This window comes from Calonectris borealis, chromosome 2 (assembly GCF_964195595.1).
Source record: "Calonectris borealis chromosome 2, bCalBor7.hap1.2, whole genome shotgun sequence".
Taxonomy (NCBI): domain Eukaryota; kingdom Metazoa; phylum Chordata; class Aves; order Procellariiformes; family Procellariidae; genus Calonectris; species Calonectris borealis.
Genome location: NC_134313.1, coordinates 122,710,304 through 122,732,967, shown reverse-complemented (window position 1 = coordinate 122,732,967; position 22,664 = coordinate 122,710,304). Strand labels below are relative to the sequence as shown.

The 22,664-nt window shown below is 45.0% G+C and overlaps 1 protein-coding gene across 1 annotated transcript; it reads left to right on the top strand.

The window, feature by feature from the left end:
- The first annotated feature begins 1,202 nt into the window (after nt 1-1,202).
- On the top strand, nt 1,203-14,999 carry BFSP2 (beaded filament structural protein 2). Its single transcript, XM_075140850.1, has 7 exons — nt 1,203-1,661; nt 10,167-10,249; nt 11,448-11,604; nt 12,561-12,722; nt 13,259-13,390; nt 13,874-14,114; nt 14,914-14,999. The coding sequence occupies exons 1-7, from the start codon at nt 1,203-1,205 to the stop codon at nt 14,997-14,999; spliced, it is 1,320 nt and encodes a 439-aa protein (XP_074996951.1).
- The last annotated feature ends 7,665 nt before the right edge of the window (nt 15,000-22,664 follow it).

The following is a 22,664-nucleotide window of genomic DNA, read 5'->3' as shown; positions in this document are numbered from 1 at the left end:
AGTCTCGCAGTTCTCAGACTTAAAAAACAAGCAAAACAAACTCCAGCCACAAACCCAGCAAGCCAGGATTAGGTGGAAGACAGGGATTTCTGATTGTATTCCATCTCACCAAGACTCACCGCCATCCCTGTACAAACCTCCAGCGCATTAGGGCAATGCCCAACATCAGCACATTACAGGCATGCCTACAAAGATGCGCACACGGTAATCCTGCGCTGGAACAAGTCTGGCATCCTGGTTGTGAAGCATCGCTGTGTGTAGGTAGAAAAAGCTATACCTAACATTGTATAGTGAAGAACCCCTCTATACCATGCACGCGTCCTACTTATGTACCTATAAACTACCCACCTGATCACTAGTCGCTGAAGAGCTGTAACATAGAAAGAAGAGCAGGGGAAAACTCCCCCATCCCCTGCAATAAGTCTCAGGGATTGTTTTGCCCTTTCCTTTCGGTTCACAGCTGCATCGCTTTGTCGCCACGTTACGCAGTCAAAGTGAAATGGGCCCTTGTTGAACAGACCGGGTGCAGTTGATAATATGATGTTAAACTGACTGAGCAGGGGTAGATGTGAGGGTGCTTGCCCCTAGTTAAAATCTGCTGGGTTTGGGGCAACGTGCCTCGGTCAGGTGGTGAAGCCAAAGCGCAGAGAAATCCAGAAGCTGCATCGGGGCCGAGGGCGCATTCGAGGCTCTGCGGCAGCGACAGGCTGGCTCGGCTCGGCCACTCCTCAAAACGTTGAGTTTTGCTAACTTCAGGTAACGTCTTGCTGCAGGAGACCCTCTGGAGCAAGCATGGGTGTGAGTGGCCAATGCCTTCGTAATATATGTCTAGATACCTGGCGGTATAAGGGTAGGAAATCATCTGGGTGTCAGCGTAGAAAACACCGCTGGTATTTTAACACGTACATTGTACTGAATCCCCGTCCCACTGTCCCTGTAAACACCATTGTGTTTTTCATCTGCCACATTTGCAGCAGCAGCAGCAGAGAGATTTCCCCTGAAATGGGATTGCTGACCCAGCAGCCGCCCGGACAATGTGACGGGTACTCCCGGGCAGCACAAAGCCCCCCTTCCAGAAAGCCGTCGCACAAAGCCGAAACCCCGTGCGAGCCCCAACCTGCTGGGCTCGGCACATCCCTCCCGCCAGTGCGGGGCGAGGCGGCCGGGCTGAGCGGCAGCGCTCGGCGGGCTGGAGCGGCAGCATGCCCTTGCCGAGGCGCCGGTCGTCCTTCTTGGGGCAGCAGCCCTCTTCCTCCGCGGCCGAGAGCTCGGGGCCGCCCGGCCGCCGGGTGAGCACCGGGGGCGGAGTGAGCCTGTCAAGACCCCCCGGTGTCTACGTGGGCACCGTCCCCACCGGCGGCGTGAGCAGCTTGGGCACCCGAGTGTCCCGCAGAGCCCTGGGCATCAGCAGCGTCTTCCTCCAGGGTCTGCGCAGCTCCGCCGCCGCTGCCGTGCCCCTGGCCCCGGGGCTGGAGAAGGGCAGGGGTCTCTCCTACGAAAGCCTGAACGCCTGCTTGGTGGAGTACATCGAGAAGGTGCGAGCTCTCGAGCAGTTCAACCAGGAGCTGGAGGAGCACATCAGAGTCTACCTGGACAAGAAAGTGGCCAGCGTGAGCAGCTGGGGAGCGCTGCGGCAGACCTGGGAGGTCATTTACCATCAGGTGAGCACCGGAGCGCTGTCGGCAGCAGGGGAGAGCTTCACGAGTCATTAGCAATCCTGAGCGGCGAGGGTTGATGCTGATGATGAATGCCGCCTGATTTCAAGGCGCGGTGCCCTAGACGGAGGGTTTTAAATCTATCTTCGTGATAATTAGCATTATCATTTCACAGTGTGCTGTGGAAAATGCCTATTAAGCAGTAGAATTACCTTGGGCATCTTACGCGTGGGGGCAATTGAAGTGCACCCCAAGGCACGATAGTCTGGGCTGATTAAAATGGGTGGACTTTTTTTCTTAGTTTTTTTTTCTTAGCTGTGGTTATTACACTGAGCATCAAAATTATTAAAAGAAAACTGCTAGGACTGAATTAGTTTATCTCTCAACATGATATCATTACAAGCACATTGCATTTTTTTTAATTAGCAATTCAGATTTTTACTTTATTCTCTTGTTTGCTTAATCACATTTTCAAAAGCTTTATTTATTTAAAAATAGTAATTACATGGCTACAAATGAGCGGCTCCTTTCCTTCCCTTTGTCACCACTCCACCATCCCTTACTCCCACCTTCTCCGTACGGCACAGGCTGCAGGTTCTCCGGGAAAGTGTTTATTGTGGGGGTGCGAAACGGTGTTTGCGTTGACCTCATGGACAAGAAACAGTTCCTTTTGCTGACCAGTAAGACCAGTAAGACTTTGCAGGCTGATGTCCTGCTTGCAGTGAACACAGGGCTCTGTCCCCCGAGGTCTCGGTGAGTGGCAGCTTCTCGACTCCCCGCCAGCGGGAGCGGACGGGACACCAAAGAGCTGGAGCCCGGCATCTTGCACGTCTCTTCCCGGCAGCGCTTGTGCAGGCACAGAAAATGCCGTCAGCGGGTCTTCAGAAAGCCTGAAAGACAACTTTAAGTTCCCTGGGACAATTGTATGTTTTACTTTGGGCTGGCCAGAGTTTTACTCTGGCATAGGAAAGAGGGGGCATTTTTACAGTGCGCTGCATTTTTAGGGCAGGTCTTCATCCAGAACGTCACAAATGTCATCTGAACCCTGAATGCGGTGGCATAAGCTCTTGTACAAAGATCATGTCAGCAGAAACGCCCAGTTGAACACTGACTTTTAAAGCTGTTATCTTTTTGCATTGGTAAATAACATTGCTGCCGCTAATCCTATACAGCTTCCTCAAGGGACTAGCTGCTGAAGGTAATGGGTGCTCTGCATCTGGGGTGCTTACGAAAAGTCATACCCTCGAACCTCTCGTCGCCGAGGTAGATGGGGACTTCGATGTGAGATGGGGGGGTTAATGCTTTGCAGCCACCCTCCCGTGTTTTCCAGACGAGTGTCCCAATTTGCAGTTGTAAACCTCACCTTTAAAACCTACCGGGGCTTATGGTTAAGACCAAAAAATGTAGGACCGTAGGTACTTTAGGAAGGACTGTTTGATTTTTCTTTATCTGAAACCCCAACATCATAGTGCAGATGAACCTACTCATGTAATAATTTTTCATCCAAATTGCTTTCCTTTAACTTTTCATTATACTGTCATCCTGCCACCTTGCCTCTACCTCCCTTTCTTATGAGTAAATAAGAGCAGCTCATAATGAAATCTAGCTTGAATATTGGGCTCTTCCTATATAAAATCAGAAAAATAAAGCCATGTAGTAATAGCATTTGCAAGTGTCATCATAGAAAATAATAAGAGAAAAAGATCAGCATCATCCATATCTATTTAACCATTAACACACATTAGAGAATACATAAAGTTTTCCAAATTACTTCAATTAAATCAATAAAAGAGGTATCACTTAGTGGGTTTTGACTTTCTCAGATATAACCTGAGCTGTTATGTACAATTCTGACTAATAGGTTTCTTCGCTTTTTTTGTACTAAGCATCTAACCAAAAATGAAAGTAGGATCTCATCCAGCCCAAACACCGATTAACTCATTCATCCTGGAGCTAACTGGCAAAAGCATGCCAGCATCAACACCGAAACTGTCACATTCATTAAAACAACATCAAAATCAGTTGCTGCAGAAACAGCTGCAATCACACGAAGTCAGCACCCTTCTGCCACGACACATCCCAGTAGGAAAAGTAAAAGGTGTTCAGGAGCGAGGTGTAACAGAAATGAGAGATACCTGGCAGGCACGTTTCTAGATTTAATTTTTGTAAATATATTTAGATTTTCTGTAGATGTCCACATCCGCCTTAATGTGACATACCCTTCTTTCAGCCTCCTGCAAAATCCGAGGATTCATTTTGATTCCTGGCCAGCCCCATGCGTTCAGCCGGGAGGGATGCCCGGCAGCCATAAACCCCTCAGTGCCCTTCGTATGAAGCAGCTGTGAAACTTTTGGGGCGGAAAGCCGCCTGAGCAGCCACCTGGTTTAACCCAATCATCCACAATAGGAACAGATTTTGAACAAGAAGCAGCAAAGGAAAATTACACAATTTGGGGGAGGGGGAGGAGTGTCTAGACAGGAGCCCCTTCCTCCTGCCCTGCTAGTGAGAAGACAAGGATGTGGTCCCGTAGGAGTCACGGACTCTCCTGGTCCCAAAATCAGAAATGTGGCGGGTCCGTCGCCGCAGTGAGGTAGGAGAGACCCCAGTGGACCAGAGGCCCCGTTTCCCTCCTGCCCTTCCTGGGATGTGCTCCAGCATCCCACATTTTGGGTACTTGTCCTCCCAGCAATAACTGGGTGCCAGCATTTCTCCCAAACACAGAGCTAAGGGAAAAAATGTGGCAACGAGTGACTCGGAGGGTACGAGTGGAAGGTCCCTCAGGGGAAAAAACACTCGTGTTTAATTGCAATTTTCACAGCTATTATTGCAGCAGGGGAATCACTGATAGGAGCTGAATGATGGGAAGCCACTATCCAGCTCCCAGCATTAATTATCCACCTGGGCAGCTGGTTTTTAGCAGAGCAGGTGGACACACGCTAATTGGGGCAGGCGCAGAATAGGAGGATTTTTGCAGGAAATGAGGGAAATAAGAAATCCTTATGGAGAGGAATTCATGTGACAGAAATACAAATTCATCTCGTTTTACCCCGGGCATACTCGGTTTCTCCAGGCTTCATCCCAGTCTTCTTGTGGGAAATTCTATTTCTAATCAAATGTGTCTCTTCTGCAGAACAGGAGGCTGTTTGTTAATGGTAATTCCTTCCCAGGGAGCAGGGCAGCACCTGGGAAAAGTGGACGCTTGAAATAATCTCAGCAAGTTTACGGAGAGGAGAGGGTAGCTCAGCCTCCGTGACCGTTCAATTACAGCTGCGTGGGAGACACAGAGGTTTATTTTGTCTCTGAGACGGCACGCGGCGCAGTTCAGATGACAGGAGTAAACACAAAAGCAGAAGAAGGAATCAACGTCCTGAACCAATTTTATCACTGCTGTGACTCCTGTGATGGTTGGGAGCATTTGAAGATCACCAGAGTTTTTCTATAGAGATACTTTTATTTGCACCTGGCCCTACTGTCAGCGTTTACTCAGTGTTAATATTAAGCCTGGAGAATATACAGGATTGACAGCCCGAGGAATCGCCGCATTTGGACTTGCACACAGTAATTTATTTGCTGCGGGGCCAGGAAAGCCGCTGAGTATTATCTCTAACACACTCTAACGCAACACAGTGCATGATTAGTGTCTGTAAATTGGTGAAATAGCATTCTGCCACTGATCTAAGGGCACAACAAACTCCCACAAAATGGCACAGAGCTTGGTCAACCGCCATACAGAGGATGGCAATAAATTAGTTTTAATTATGTCCTCTCAGCCACCTCCAACAGCGTAACCTTGGACTACCTTCACATGCAGCTGTGAGGTGGGGGGTGAGGTTTTCTCTTTGTGCCTAGGCAACATTACAGTTTTTACAGGTCGTTTCTTTAGGAGGTATCTCCTGCTTAGAGAACCAGGCATTTTTTGATGCAGTCCTGTTTACTTATAAAATATTCAATGTATAAATGAAGTGGTGTTTTCCTGGATGCAGCAGGAATCGGCAAAGGACCCATCAATCTTCCCGGCCTCTCTCCAGGTATTACCTTTCCCAAGGCGATGCAACAAATGCCACTCTTGCTGCCTTTGGGTTTTCATCCTTCAGGCTCTGAGAAGGGTTCAACGTGGAAAGCATGACCAAAAGCGTTACGAGTTTAATGCTTGGCATCTGAGCAGCAGGCACCGGGTTGCAGGATTTTAGCCTGATTTAGCTGTGAATTACGATGTGTTGGAGGCAATGGGCTGATATCAACCATTTCTTTCTGTGCGCGGAAGGAAAGACTAGACCAGCATCTTCTGATCTTTCTCCATGGAGGCATCATTTGCTTTAACTGAAGTGAACTTAAAAGCCAGATAATTTTCCATCACACGAATAATTAAACCATGAGATTCATTATCACAGGCCACACCTGAGGCCACGAATTCAGCAGCATTCAGAAAGGGATTAGGCATTTGTAAGAATAGCAAAAGTATACAAAGCTTTTGATAAAGCATAGCTAAGAATTTGAAAGCCATAGTAAATCTTGCAATACCAAACTTGGTCAGATCTCTCTTAAAAATCAAAAGTTGCCAGGGGTAAGTTCTCCCCGTAAGTGTCTGTACCACATCACCCTTCATCAAGGCCGGAGTCTACAAACTCCCTTGAAGCAGCTGGTTTTCCTTGTTGCCAGACGTAACCCAGTAAATGGGCCAGTATGTTGATGCAGACTTCGATACGATTTTTTTGCTAAAAATTAAAATTGCATTTTCATGTCCATAAAATCACATTGAAATCAAAGAAAATTGTTGCTGCTTTCTAGTTAAGATGTTTATACCACAAATATTCAGTGTTAATTCAAGAGCTGAAAAAAAAACATGTTCAAAAGGTGTACATGCATCACAGATGCGAGTGTTGAAAGACAATATGTGACTTACAGGAGCTATTATTAGTACTAATGTTTGCATTTTTATAACACTTCCCATCTTGGCAGTTTAAGTGCCACACGAGCATCAGCGAATTAAGCCTCCCAGAAGCCCTGCGAGGCAGGACAGCGTTGCCTTCTGCTTCACAAGCGGAGGAGGCAACGTCTAAGTGCTTGCAGCGTTGCAAGCCCTCTCATTTCCAATGGGCACAAAGAAGGGTCTTTCCTAAACTGCTGCATCATGCGTTTTAGTACGTGTGTCAGCAAAGTGGCTACGAATCCGTCTCACTAATGCTGCGTGTTTGCATCCAGCTGTCGATTATTAGGAGAATTAAATCAAACAAAAGAGCCACTAGATGGAAGTCTTACATCTCTTCTTCTGAAGCCTAGGAAAGGGTTTTCACAGCTCATGCAAAGCAGGGAGAATTTTTCGGGAAACCTGGTTTCTACATAGAAACTACCATGTAATTATTCATCCTTCAGGTTCACTGTCAAATTTAAAGCATGCACAGCTGATTTCCAGGAGGGCTGAAAGGCTAATGCCTGCTGGCTCCCACTGCAACACTCATCCCCGAAGCCTTCCAAGCATTAGACTTCTTTCCACCATTTTTACTTAGACGGCACCGTTCAGGTTTGTCTGCAGTTTTGGAAAGCCCTGCACTTTCTCACTGAACATTTGGCATTAGCCGCTGGTCTATGAAGAGGGGAGTCAGGTATTGACCGAGTCCTCAGGAGTATGGTACCAGGGTTCTGGTAAAGACATCCACTGTGGGGCAGGTAAGAAGTCACCTCAAATGTCTCAACAAAACCACAAGATTACTACTGAAAAGAACTTTTTTCTCCTTATAGAGGCAGAAATCACCGGCTATTCCCTGCTTCTGCTTTCGTTGCAGCCCAAGAGCCATTTTACACAGGATTCAGCCTCTAAACTTAGCCATTAACATACCTCTGAGTGCCACTGTGCAGCTCACAGGATTTAATGTTAGTTTAGCTCGTGGGATGTTCCCAGTTCCCTCAAAGACATTCATTTTCATCAGACTTCAGGTCAGATATTGTAACCGTGGGGGCTCACTGCCGGAGGCAAATGGGCTTGTTTTGACAGGGCAGGGCGAATTCACGAGGCAGCGTTTCTGCTCCCTGATGTGAGTCAGGAAAAAAAATAAAAGCTTCTCTGACAATCCAGACATGTACAAGTTGGCAGGAAGACAAAATGCAATAATTTCTGTAAAAAAAGAAAGAAAAAAAAGGGGGGGGGGGAAGAAAAAAGAAAAATTAAAAAAAGGAAAAGAAAATGAAAAAAAGGAAAAGAAAAGGGGAAAAAAGAAAAAAAAAAGGAAAAAACAGAAAAAAAGAAGAAAACTCCAATGAGGCCAAGAGTAAATTTTCTAAACGTTAGGAGGGAAAAAAAATCAGAGCTTGGGTCAAAGAACTGCCTCTACCTCCATGCTGCTGCCATGTAAAAACTAAATGTCTTTTCTCCATCTTTCAGGAGAAACTCGGGTCCTGCAAGGGGACCTGAGGACGGCACAGCGGCACAGCCCCAAAGTCCCAGCTCTGCCCAGCTGCTCTGAAATGCCGCAGAAGGGACGACCCGAGGGCTGGGGAGTTAGGCCAGTGCTGGTAAAGCAGGGAGAAGGAAACAAGGGGCTGAACGATGAAGAAGAGCCAGTTCTGTGTGCGAGAGAGCACATAAAGGTCTTCTGTACCTGTCTGCTGCACGGCGGGGCTGGCTGGTTGTGCCGTGAGACACCATCTCTTCACCCACACCTCTGGCTTTCATAACATCTCTAACTCCTGCGTGTTCGCTGCGCTCTCTAATTTTCTCATGCCTAAACTTGGGGCTTTTTTGCCCAGTGGCGGTATTCACGGGACTCCTCTCCTCTGTCTAGATGCTATTTTCATGAAACGTGTTGGAACTGCATGTCCCTGAGATGGCCTATCCCGCTATCATACCAGTTGGAATTGGCCAAGAAATCCCACAGTTATTAAAGAAAAATTGGCCGCCCATGCAATGGCATGAGCTCTGTTTCCTTTGGAAGCCAAGCTGAGCTGGAGCTGCCAGGAACAGAGCTCCAGCCCCAGGCTTCCAGCCACAGCCACCTTCTCTTTTTGTTCCTAACAGCAGGTGAAAAGGAAGCAAACCACTTGTTTTAACTCTTGTGCCTCCTCAGATTTAAAAAATGTAGAGTGCCTTTAATTTTATGATCCATTATGGACCTCTCAATGTGAGGAATAGGTTATTCCTCCAGATCTCTCCTTATCAGATGCCTTCACATATTTCATATTCGTTTGTCCAAGCATTTGTAAGACAATTAAGAGCAGTAAGCCACTTTTCATGAGGATGAGAGTTAATTACCACATAGAAATGCTTCAGCCTTGCATGTCCACCTCCACTCCACCACCAAGCAGCAAGCCAAAGAGCAGGTAGGACCATACTAAGCAACGACCTCACTTGCGATACTTGAGATAACTTGTCTGGACGCAGCTTTGATGTCTCCACGTTGCATGGCCTGTTTCACCTCGGGGGAGCAGAATGCTTCAAGGGATTTGCAATCTCATTTAGTTGCAGACTTAATTATCTAAAGAAAGACTGCTGCTTCAAGGACTCTCCTGGCCCGCTTAAAAGGCTGCTCTTATTCATGTGGTGGTTTAGTTTCAACTGCAAATCTCCATGCGTATCTCCTGAAAAAGACCAAAGAGATATTCAGTTTAGCTCCTCCAGAGTGATGGCATGTCCCACAGGGTGGCTGGAGTCTTCAGATAGTTATTTGCAGAGGTGATTGCTCTAATCCTGGTACCAAATTCAGCATGTCTTCGGTCCCCTCCATAGCTCAGTGCACGTGCGACTCCAGGGCAGGCAGTGGTCTTTTTTACCTTTTTATCATTTTATATAACCCTCTTGAATCGCAACCGGCTGCTATGTCACAACCCTTTCAGGTTTGCTTACCCCTCCAGTACCTCCTGGGTATGAAAGAGACTACCCAGAGCCACAGCAATGATACCAAGTCTTATTTGCACAATCTTCCCAAAGTATTTCACATTCGGTGTAACAATCTTTGAAGACTGCCTGCTCCTCAAGTCTCATATCTACCGCAAGAGCTTACACGATCCCACCCACCAGAGAAGAAGAACAACGCTCTAGGAGCTGAGGACAGCTCGCAGGCGGCATGAGCAACAAGTATTCCTTGGGTCATTGAAGAGGACAATCCTGAAGAGGACTGCTGATATGGGAAGTAGAATAGGAACTGCGTAAGTGCTACTTAAAATGTAGAAAATATAAGTGGGACTTAAATGATGAACGTACCTTGCGCACAGTAATGAATTTTACCCCTTGCAACCAGCCGACAATCAGAATAAATGTGTTTCCACAAGAAGATGAATGCTTAGGAGCAATGAACAGTTTGATGACAAATTGCAGCCTATTTACGGAGAATTTGTGAATTTATGTGTACAAAATCAATTGATTAAATTATCTGGAATGAGCCACTTGAACAGCCCTAGGCTAAAGGATTATTTTCAGAATCAAAGCTATACATCTGCTTAAGGTACATGTACAGTGCATGTAGCTAATGATGTGCTGAAGCTCTTCATTGCTTGAGCTCTGTTGTCTCTTTCTTCTAGGTGGGCGAAGCAGTCCTTGAAAATGCTCGACTTATGCTGCACACTGAGAACATTCAAGCCTGTGCTGACGATTTTAAAGACAGGTAGTCTTGTGGTGGCACCTAGCTGGCCACTTCCTTTGAAACTTTGTCTTGGCAAGCGCTGGCTCTATAGGGAAGTAATGCTTAGTGAATAGAATGGGCTCGTTCTTTTAAGTTCAACTCATTTTGTGGCTTTACATCCAGCAAGCTACACTCATGTTTTAGTTCAGCTTTAAAAAGTATGTTTTAAAAATGTCAGCTGACTCAGACAAGCAGTCTACGTAACAAAAACAATGTCAAATCAATCCATGGCAGAGTAAAAGCTCCTAATTCTCGCTGGGATCAGCTGCCCCTTTCCCAGGCTGTTGAACTCCCAGCAACGAAGGTGGCTCTCAAGGGGCAGAGTGCAGGTCTTCTTTATGAAGCTGGCTCCTGTCTAACCTGCCAACCCCCCTGTCTAACCTCCCTGGCCACCAGGTCCCCAGGCTGGACGGGTTTGACACAAAAGCCTCCCACCTCTTCTCCCAGGAGATTCGCCACTCAACCCAGCCACATTTTCAATGAAAAGCCTAAAATGAAAAGGTACAAACGAAAGCGATGCAGCAAGCAGCGCTATACAATAGCAACTGCCTGCCACAATTTTCCCTACCATTGCCACAATGAAAGAAGAAACTAGCCATTTGCTTTAACAGCAATTCTAGTTGACAAACTAGCCACTCAAATTTCCTATTTATTTTGATACTACTAAGATTTGGTCTTAAGGATGGGCTGGGACCCTGGAACATAGATCAGACTTCCATCAGCATGTTCATTAGTAAAAGTAATGCTTGATGCACGCGTGTTTTCTTTAACCATAGCTCTGAAAAGTTTTTATGTAGATGAATGAGCAGTTATTCTCATTTTACAGCCAAGCAAACAGAGAAAAAGCCACCCATAGTCATACTGTATATAAATACCAGATCTAGCAAGAGACCATGTGCCTCTCCGTGCTTATTCAGGAATCCTATCAGACTGATAACCACCGTAGCGCAGACAGCTAACTTGGCCTGTTTTGTTACACTGAGTTAATGACAGGGTACTTCAGGCAGTTAAATTCGAGTATAGTGAGACAAGGTGAGAGCAAAGTATATCTTCTGTGTTCTGTACCTCTGTCTGGGACACATGAGCTAATTAGCACAAACGGTATCACTTAAAAAAAAAGCCATTTCTTCTTGCTGAGCTGTGCTGTATTAAGGTTTGGTGGTTTTTTTCTTCTTTGCAGGTATGAAAATGAGCAGCCATTCAGAAAGGCAGTGGAAGATGAAATTAATTGCCTATATAAAGTGATTGATGATGCTAATTTAACTAAAATGGATCTGGAGAGTCAGATAGAGAGCATGAAAGAAGAACTAAATTTGCTGTCAAAGAACCACGAAGAAGTAAGTCCAGACTCAGGACACTGCAAAACCAATGTGTTCCTGTTTCATCCAGTTGGTATCATACATCTAGTGCAAAGCAAGCACTAAAAAGCTCCGCCTGCCATGTCTGGGTGGGCAGATTCTCCTGAAACCTGCTCCTATTTCTCTCTTCTCTCTTAACTTAAATCACTAACCTCTGAGGCACGATCAAATTACTTACATTGAAGTTTTAACTCCTTCTCATCTAATAAATATGACATGGAAGAGATGTTATCACTTCATTTCTTGCTAGACACCACATGATGGTCACGGAGTTGCACGGTCACATATGAGGATATCTCAACAGTGAGGTCTGATTCTCAGCCAGAGATGTAAAGAGAAAATGCCTGTGCAGGGAACAAGCTCTGGTCCTGCTGCACTAACACTGAGCGTTAACTGGGCTCTTCTGAAAAATTCCTGCTTGGCTTAGCAAGCTGCTCGGTTCCCGAAACCGAGTCTCTCCTGAGCAATGCACCACTGAAGCAAGTCACAGGGACAGGCAGCTGGAAGGGAAGCCCATTATTACCCAATTTTGCAACACTTTCCCACTTACTCACTACATTCACCAGCACTATTTGCATGAAGGTGGTTTACTCCCTTCAGCAGGGGTTTCAGGATTGGACCCAAATCAGCATCTTTACTGATGGGGGCTCAAATATGGAGCTACTACCAATCCCACATAAGGGACAGCAAGCAATTGTGCTGATGCCTCAAAAGCAAATGAGAGCTTGAATTGAGATGGCTCATGGAAGCGAGGCACTATCCTACCTTACATTTCTTACGGGTTATTTCTCCAACCACGAGATTTCAGCAACATTGGCAGGCATATGGAGACAGGTTGCCAAGATGAGGACCAAAAGAGCTCTTCCTCGAGCCCTCCAAAGCTACCATTCAATTGTCCAGTTCACCTTCTTTTAAGTCTGTTATTTTTGTTCAAGGATGTGAAGATGTTGTACAAGCAGCTTGCTGGATCTCAGCTGGAAGAACTTGATGTTCCCCTGGGAAGTGGCCTGGATGACATACTGGAAAAAATCAGAATCCACTGGGAGAGAGACATTGAAAAGAATCGTGCTGAGACAGGTGCCCTGCTCCGTACCAAGGTAAGCGCTCTGTAACCCACTCCAACATTAAGGGATCTGAAGCAAACACAAAATCTGTCTAATACTCTGCAGTAACTTTGAGAGCTGAGTGTTTGTTTTTTTCTTGAAAAAAAGATGGTAAAAATCTAAAGGATTTTGGTCCAAGTATTTGGAAAATACACTCATAAATATCAGTGACTTTCCTGGGTCACTGATACTATATTATAGTATAGCTACGAAATGAAGAATTACAGCAACGTTTTCTTTTTATAGGTCATTTTAAACATACTAGTATGAATGCTGAACAGCTTTTGTTGACATAGATAAAATATAGATACTTATATGTATAAGTCGTTTTACAGTAAATGCACAGAAAATATGATAATTTTGACACTAAGAAGTATCCAGAATTGTTCAACCAGGGATTTAATATACAAGAATCAAACTTAAAGTCAGAATTGCCACAAACTGTGAAAATATCAACTGTCAGTTTGGTATGTAAGGAAACGAAAACATAATTCGAGTAGGCTGTGACAACAGTCGCAATCTTTTACCAGCAACAGGCTGAAATGATGGCTGCTGTGCGAACCCAGGAGGAAATGCTCGTGGAGGGCCTCAGAACTGAGTTCCATGAAACTGCCTGCAAAATACAGAGCTTGCAAGCAGAAACCGAATCTTTGAGAACCTTGGTAAGTAATGTTGGGTTTTCAATGGGTATATTCTGTGCGAATCCAACATGCCTTCTGAAGAAAACATTCCCGTCTTGGGTTGCAGACTTAAGAATAAATCCCGTTTTCCAGCGGATACTGCTTCCAGAGATGCCAGGCATTTCTGGGTTCTTCTTGATTGACGTGGTGCACTAAGTGGAGCACATTTGACAAGCAGAAAATTTCAATCTTCAGTGTCTTCATACTTAATAATAATCTCTCTAAGATTGCTGGGTGGGTAGTACTTGACAATGTGAAGAATATCTGCGCCTTGTAACCAAAGTAGTTCAACCTTTGTCATGGTAATACACATTTTTCAAAGTATCTAGAGAAAGGAATTCTCAAAATATTACATCTCCACTTAAGCATATTCAACAGAGATATTGGCCAAACCTGAATAAAAATCACTATGATGAAGCATATGAAAACTGACATGTTTCAATGTCTGCTGTCCTGCCCTTACAGAAGAGGGGTCTGGAGAATTCTTTATATGACGCCAAACACTGGCACGACATCGAACTGCAGAACCTAGGTTCTGTCATTTCCAAGCTGGAGGCAGAGATGGGAGAAATCAAAGTAGAAACCGAGCAGCAGCAACGGGATCGTGAAAATCTGCTGGCCAGCAAACAACAGCTGGAGAAAGACATTGCTGCATATCACTGCCTTCTGGATGGAGAACAAAGCAGGTACTTCTCCTTAAAAGCAAGTGTGCCACGAGGATGGAGAACACATGCTCCCTGGGAAGGGGTTGTGTGGTTGCTGGAAGAAGGAGGACTAGGGTGGTTCTCGTATTTCATAAGGCTGGGTGGTAGATGGTGAGGTTTGGAGAAGCTGTCAAAGGGGAAGAACACCCCAAATCCAGTCGTGCAGAGATTCCTGATGTATTGGAGATGGGTGGTTTCCAGCACTGCCGCTGAAGGATGAGTTTTAGGAATAAGCCAGCAGATCTATAAGTTTCACTTCCCTGAAGATTTGAGATGTGAGATTAAAAAGCTACTACAGCATCTGAGGGCTACATTAGTGGCTGCAAAGCAGCTGTGTTGTTGTTTCTTGCCTTGGGTACATTATGCCTTCCCTCCTCCTCCCACTATACAGTCCAAATATTAAAGCTGGGATCCTGGGGAAACTCCCTTTCTAAGCACACAAGTTCCCCCCAAAATCCGAGGACAGAATCTGGCCCACTGACTGTACCTTTTGCGAAGAAACACAGTTCAGACTCTTCACGTTTGTCCTCTGGGAATAACCTGTAAACACCTTTACAGTGGTTGGGTTGCTTGGTTGGGCTTTTTTAAGATACTTAATCACCATTAGTCATGGAACCTCTGAGAATCTGATCGACAGATTTTGATTTGCTCTTCTGCTCAGGTCAGGGAGAAATTTTTTATAATCGGATCCTGCTGAAGTTGATGAGATTTCACCAGCTGAACTGAGGATAGTATTTGGTTCAGCAATTTTCCTGTTTGTAGTAGTGACCAATTTTATTTGATTTTTTTTTTTACTTCCAGCTGATTACAAAACTCCCAGCCCACAGAAGACCATTGCCATTAAAGCAAAAGAAGATGTCACTGCCAATTATGTTCATGGAAGCTAAAAACCCATCAAAGCAGCCTGCTTTATTCAGTTTGATTCAACAATCGAAGTAGGTTGTAGCTTGAACAACTTTATTAGGCCTGCCTCATGTAATTGCTTTGCTTACAGATTTCAATTTACTCAAGTGGTTAAAATTATAATAAAAATAAAGAATATCAGGTTTTTTGTTTGACTTTTTTTCCTTCCAGCATTTTTCCATGATAGCTGAAGGGGGCCGGATTAAGAACATAGGCCCTCCACTTTCATAGTATCATAGAATTATTAATATTGGAAAAGACCTCTAAGATCATCGAGTCCAACCGTCAACCCAGCATCACCATGCCCACTAAACCATGTCCCTAAGCGCCTCATCTACACATCTTTTATATAGTGTATGTATAAATGTATATGTATATGTATAAACACCTCCAGGGATGATGACTCAACCACTTCCCTGGGCAGCCTGTTCCAATGTTTGACCACTCTTTCAGTAACGAAATTTTTCTTAATATCCAATCTAAACCTCCTTTGGCGCAATTTGAGGCCATTTCCTCTCATCCAGTAAGAAAACTCTTTCTTTTTATTGTACATCAAGCCTGAACTACCCCTCCACTGTGCACGCAGCATCCACGTGGAAACAGCGAGCGCTCTGTTACGTCACAAGACCATCAGCTTACTAGGGTGAAATCTAATTCAAGTAATGCTGAAGCAGTTAAAGTGTGCTATTAACTCGATGCGATTAATTTTGCAATACGTAAGCCAGCATACGCACTCATGCGAGCATCCCAGCAGCACATAATAAACACGTTATATCTCTAGACTAAACTTCTGGAAAAGCTGAAGGTGCAGGAGAGCAACAGCAGTTCTGTCTGCAGTCCAGGTCACATCCTTTTACTGTATACTGAGAGTCCTAGCCAGGGTGTCAGTTTGTGCAAATGTGATACTTTTTGAAATATTGATATATTTTGATATTTGTTTTTTATATGCTTGGCTCTTTCTTGATATCAACATCCCTTAAGGCACCCACATAGCATCAACCTGTGGGTGACTCTAGGTAGTTTCTCTTATTTTGATAGTACCATGATGAAAAAGATTTGCCATCTTTCATTTCTGACTTTCTTTTATATTTTAAATATCGATATCCTCATTGTATTGCATTTGCAGTATGGTCATATAAAGTGCCAAGATGAATCCCGCATTTTCAGAGAAACATAATGAACCTTGGCCCCACAAAATCTTAGGTAGATGGCTGGCTTTCCTTCACAAGTCCCTGCACAGGAATGAAGCTAACCGTACATGTGTTTGTTGGATTAGGACTTCACAATATCGACAGTTACACGGAGTGACAGCATAGTTCATTAAGTGGACTCAAAGACTGCTGAGAAATGGCATATATTAGAGAACATAACGGCATACAGCATTGTGCTGGTTTTCTCTGGGATAGGGTTAATTTTCTTCATGGTAGCTAGCATGGGGCTATGTTTTGGATTTGTAACACAGGGATGTTTTAGTTACTGCTGAGCAGTGCTCACACAGAGTCAAGGCCTTTTCTGCTTCTCACCCCACCCCACCAGCGAGGAGGCTGAGGGTGCACAAGAAGTTGGGAGGGGACACGGCTGGGACAGCTGACCCCCACTGACCAAAGGGATATTCCACACCATATGACGTCATGCTCAGCATATAAAGCTGGGGGAAGAAGAAGGAAGGGGGGGACGTTTGGAGTGATGGCGTTTGTCTTCCCAAGTAAGGTCATGCGTGATGGAGCCCTGCTTTCCTGGAGATGGCTGAACACCTGCCTGCCCATGGGAAGTAGTGAATGATTCCTTGTTTTGCTTTGCTTGCGTGCGCAGCTTTGCTTTACTTATTAAACTGTCTTTATCTCAACCCACGAGTTTTCTCACTTTTACTTTTCTGATTCTCTCTCCCAAATCACTGGGGGGGAGTGAGCGAGCGGCTGTGTGGTGCGTAGTTGCCAGCTGGGATTAAACCACAACAAGCATACATGAGAGTTAGTCTGTAGATATTTTGATCTTTAATTGAAACATTAGCCTACAAAGCTACTTAGTTTTTAATGACCGATAAAATCAAATACACTCCAGATCTGCTATACTTGATTCACCACTGAATAACAGGAATCAGCACACAAGTGTTGTCATGCCTTTCCTTGCACATTCCCCCACACATGCAAAATCCTTCCCGATACAGTTACTTGACAAAAAATTCCTCATTTAATCTCTGCAAAAAGGCCATTTGGCATGTACCACCTGCAAGATTTTGATCAAAAAAATTACTGGATTAAGAGATTACTCAAAAAAAAAAGGCAGATTCTCTTTTTTTCCTCACAGAATGTAGGCTCCTCAGAGCAGCAATAATACCTTCTTACCAGAAGTGCAGAACTTACCAAGCTGAGACTCCATCAAGAACAGTGACAATGAGAGAAATTATACACAAATGGTGGTACAAGAGATGAGATGGCACAGACCCTTGGGCTGTTGTTAACTGGATGCTGTCTAGGAATGGTCACTTTTTGACATCAGTGAAACATAACCTGCCCTTCATTCTTGACACATAAGAGAGAGCAGTTTCTCTGCGATTTGAGAAAGAAGAGGGAATTTACAAATGATTTGTGTATTTCTTCATAGCAGCCCCCTGATAGGTTTTCACATTTTCTTTCTGTCTCATGTGTGCTGTAATTATAGACAGCAGCTTCTACAAATTATCAAATGAATCCTGTAGCATAAAAAATATACAATCTGGCATCAGATCTCTTTCCTATTTTCTAGTGATGCTTCAGGTATGAAAAGACACTGCTGGCTACTCAGTGTGAAACTGTTCTTTATAAATGTCACTGACAGAGATAAACCTGGTGAAATGATGAGTCTACAATCATACTGTGATGTGAAAGGAAGGATTTTTTCAAGTTTCTTATATGCCATTCCAAATTCTTGTTCCAACAAAATCTGGATCGTAGGTTCAAATGATCCAACATATTTCATAAAAATTAAATTAGATTCCTACGGAGATGTTTATTGATTGGAATGGAAATAGTTTCTTGCAAAATCATGAAGGTATTCCAGTATGGGGAAGTGGCTGGAAAAGGAGGAAGCATCTAAGCATAAATAATGAATTTCCAGCAGATTTTCCTTCTATCCCTCACAAAGACCAAAAGCCACTGAAAAGATTATTTTTGTGAATAGTTCATCAAAAGTCAAATGTAGCACATTTGGCCCTTCTAAAACAAAGTGCTTTCATATTAATTGCTAAAGCTCTTGTGAAGAAATCTCTTTCTACTTCTACACAGATTGCTGCTAGCTACCTAGCTAGTCCCTCCAGCATGCCTTGCCAGCCTGAATGCTATCTAAGCATTAACAGTCTTCACCATGTGAGATGGGAAATTGAGAACATGAAAGACTACAGGCTTTCACAGCTATTTGTCAGTGCTAAGGTTAATAAACTGATCTGTCTTTATATTTATCCTCTAGTCTAGCAGTTGCTATATTAAATACACGTGAACATGTTTCCAACTGGTTTTCCTAAGAAAACCAAAACCAGAAAACAGGTTTTGTTATCTCCTACCGCAGTATCTATCACACCTATATTCCCATGAAGGGATTTGTGGCATTTGCCATCTCATAGAGTAGAGATAATACAATCTAACAGCCAGCTGCTGCATAAAAGAACATTTCTACTCCCCCTCACTTGCTATGTGTTCCCATCACACTGTCTTGTGCTAGCACCAACACCTGTCTGGTGTCTCAAGAGACAGTTCAGGAAGCAAAATCAGCAGAAAATTAGCACTGCAAAATGCAGTGAAACTTTCCTGCCACTCAGCTCCCTGATTCAGGCCACTGCAGGGTCAGACATGTACCAGTAGCAGCACAGGGATGGGAGGGGGAGAGAGACTAGTCAGGGCTGTAAAGCACGGCCGCCCCCTTGGTGGTAGCTGGTCACTAGGTCAGATTAGCTGTACCGTCAAACCATATGTGTACTTTATCCTCCTCCTCCTCAGCCAGGCACAGCTTCTTCTGTGCCACAGCTTGAACCACAGGCTGCTGCATCCTCGGGGGAAGCAGAGGGTGCCAGCCCTATGCTAGCCCATGCTTCATTTCAGATTTCACACTGAGTAGCAGCATACCACACCAGCTAGGAACTGCTACTCTAGCCTATCATCCTACTGTTTACATTTTAGCATAAGCATTATTATACTGATTCTATGGTTAAAAGATTATTTTTAAGGTGACTTCAAGCCGGCATTGTGTAAAATTTAATACTTCAACAAAACACCAGGCACTGCTGTCACCACTGCCTGTTTTCAGATGGCAATTACTGGTGGAGAAATAGGCATGGTAACACTTCTCCCTTCTGGCTGTAGAGGTCTGAAATTACAGCAAACTCTTAGCACCCCAAAGCCGATAGGAAAACTCCTGAAGAGAACTGGGGCCCACGCTGTGGCAAGGACTCCACCAGAACCCTTCTGCAAGCTGCTCTGCACCTAAGGGCACCTTCTCCAATTTCCTTAAGCAGGCATCTGCCCAAGAGCTATGAATGAAGTGTTCTTCTGCTTGTGCTCTGCAAATGTCAAAGCAGCTTGCAGTGCTATCACCTTCATGTCACAGAACGGAGATAATTAAGTACGAAGAAGTAAGGATAACGCAAAACACTGGGTGACTGGAAATGGAAGCCTGCTCCTTACTCTTGTATCACCCACAACTCACTTCGGCCTTCCTTTCTTCAGCTTCTCCACATGAATAGTGGCTGCTGCATCACTTCCCCTACATGCAGTAGTGCTTCATTCCTCAATCTTTACAAAATGCATCAAGATGCAGAGGGAACAGCATCATGGAAAGATCCATCATAGCTACAGGGCAGAGACAAGAGGTGGACAGACACCACCATATGCCACAACAGGCACGCTGCAGCGTGCGCTCCTATCATGGGGGAGGAAAGAGACAAAGTCCTCAGTCCTCAGGGTAAATCTGTACCGGAGCAGAGGTATTCAAAGCACTGTGTCTTGCCAAAGGTTGGTCACACAGGTCAGTAACACACAGTGCAGTAGAAAGCTGTCTGCTGAGCTCGTGCTCCCGTCACAGCAATGTGGCATTCTGGATATATTCTTTGCATTACAAATGTTACTTCTGCCAGTCCATGCCTCTGAGCCGTTCTTCAGCCAAATGTCCTCTGCGTAAGTATTGAGAGAGGAAAAGGAAAAGAAAAAACAGAAATACTGACCTTTTTTTCCTGCATTGTTACATAGCAACAATCTTAACCATAAAAGCCAATGCAATGCATTCGCAGAGAACTACAAATGCTGCGCATCAGCATGTTTTCACAATTTTACATAAAAATAAAACCAGAGGTGGGAGGCAAATCCAAGCATAACTGCATAACTAATGCTTCCTTTAAAGTGCCAACTGAGACATGTCTTTAAATCTGGATCTAAGCCTTGCGAGGCCTAAAACATTGCTGCTATTTTCCATGGTTTCCACTGAGTCTGTTCCAGATTTAACAGCTGAAATGTTTCTTGGTACTCTGCTCCTGACAGGTATTAAGTTTCTAATCCAGAGTTGGTCATTCCAGCCTTACAGCACTGTGTTTGCAAGGGGCAAGTGACGCAGATGCTAAAAGCAGCAAAAAGGCATCAGGTTCGCATTCTTCAGCCTGATACTAGGGGTTATCCATAATAATGCAATGAAAATATTTTACCAGCTGCTGAAATAAAAAAAAAAGCGTAGCTTAGAATCAGACACAGCACTGTACTTAGTGGCCACTATTAGCTTATCTACCACAAAAGCTGAGGGATACAAATTGCCTGCTTAGTTGCATATTATTATCAGTGCTGATCCTGCAAGTTACGGCACGGTGCAGTGCGGAGGTACGGCAGCTTCCTGGGCAGTAATGGAGTACAAATGCAAGGGAGGGCAGTGCTTCGACAAAAGAACACCAAACACCCTTCCACACCGAGCTGTCCTGTCTCACATCTTCCATGCGACCTTCTATCAACCAAAGGGGACAGCAGCAGTAGGGGGGGAGCCCAGGTGCACCAAGGAGGCACAGAAAATGAGACTTAGCTACCGAATTTGCTTTCTACTTTAGTAATTATTCCTATCACGAAATATAAAGTGTCATTGATAGCACGGCATTCTCGGTGTTACCAGATGAACTGTTATGCTTGCAATTTTTAGTTCTCAGGGCCTGCTCTGTGCGGGATCAAATCCTGTAAGTGCACAGAATGTCAATGGTAGTAGAGAAATATAGGGAGAACGCAGCATGACAGACGTAAAAAGATGATTGTAACATATCTCCCAAACACAAAACACTCAACTACAGTGATTCAGTTACTCACAGCTACAAAACACTTCACAAAGACATAGAGTATTTAACCTCTTTCTGCAATGACAGCTCCCGTTTTTTTAAACAAGGCGAGAATTATGGATAGAAACCACTAAATAACAGTATTTTCATGGACTCAAATTAAAGAGACTGTCAAACACTCTCCAAAGTTCAGAAAAACTTTTCACTTATATGTTTATACACACATATGTAATGATTTTAAGAGAAAATATCACAAAGCATAAAATGATACTAAATAAATCAAGAATACAAACATGCTTACTTTTATATTACTGTAATACAAACCAATGCTTATTTGACGGGTAATTCTCGTTTGGGCTCACACTTTAGCAGTAGAAACATCTATCTTTTTGATGGCTGACCAACAAAGTCAGTCATCAGAAACAATGTTTCATGTAATTATTTATGACTCATGACAGTCTGAGGCTGTTTTTCAAAATGTCCTGCCTCAAAACTTTTGACAACGCATTTTGAAGCCACAGTGAACTTTTTCAACACCCAGTTTTTTTCCCAGAGCTGAAGGTCACTACAGTACCCAAAGCTAGTGACGACAATCTGCAGACACGCACTGTGAAGTTTTTTTTCCAGCAGACATTCCCTAGGCTTCACTACGAGTCAGGAAAGCAGCTAGGAAGTTCACGCCAACACATCCGGACATCCTAGTCAACGTGGTGTTTCAAGTCTTACTCACTTAACCACACCACTTCCAAGACGAAAGCTAAATTACTTCCTTGCATCCTTTACAATGACAGTGTAAGTGCACGGCCCTCTCTAGGGTGCGGGGAGGCTGAGCCTTAGTCACCTCAGTCCACGCTAAGAGTGAACTTCACCTCAAGGGTGGGGAGCAGGGCACAAACCGAGCCGCCGCTTGCCAGGCTGAGAGGCCCCCTGAGCCCGCAGGACCGGCTGAGGGCAGGGTCTTCTCTAGCAGCCCTCTCAGCCTCCTCGGAAGCGGCTCTCGCAGCGCTCTGTGGGGACAGCCCCCTTGGGCTCCCGTTCCTGTCCCTCTTTCACCCCGCGGCGCCCCCTGACAGGAAGGGCCTGCCCCCGACGCGGGAAGCAGCCAACGGTCCCCCGAGGAGCCCCGGCCGCTTACGGTCCACCCGTGAGCCCTGCCCGGCCGGCCCCACACACGGGTCCCCTCAGGGGCGCCGGCTCTCCTCAGGGGAAGGCGGAAACGGGGGAGTCCGAGGCGCGCGGGAGAACGGCCGGCACGCGCCGAGCTGCCCCACGCGCCAGCAGCGCCCCGCCCCGGCCCGCGAGCCCGGCCCCAGCGCGCACGCGCCGCTCCGCTCAACCGAACGCCGTGCGCCTTACGCCCTCGCCCGGCTCGGCC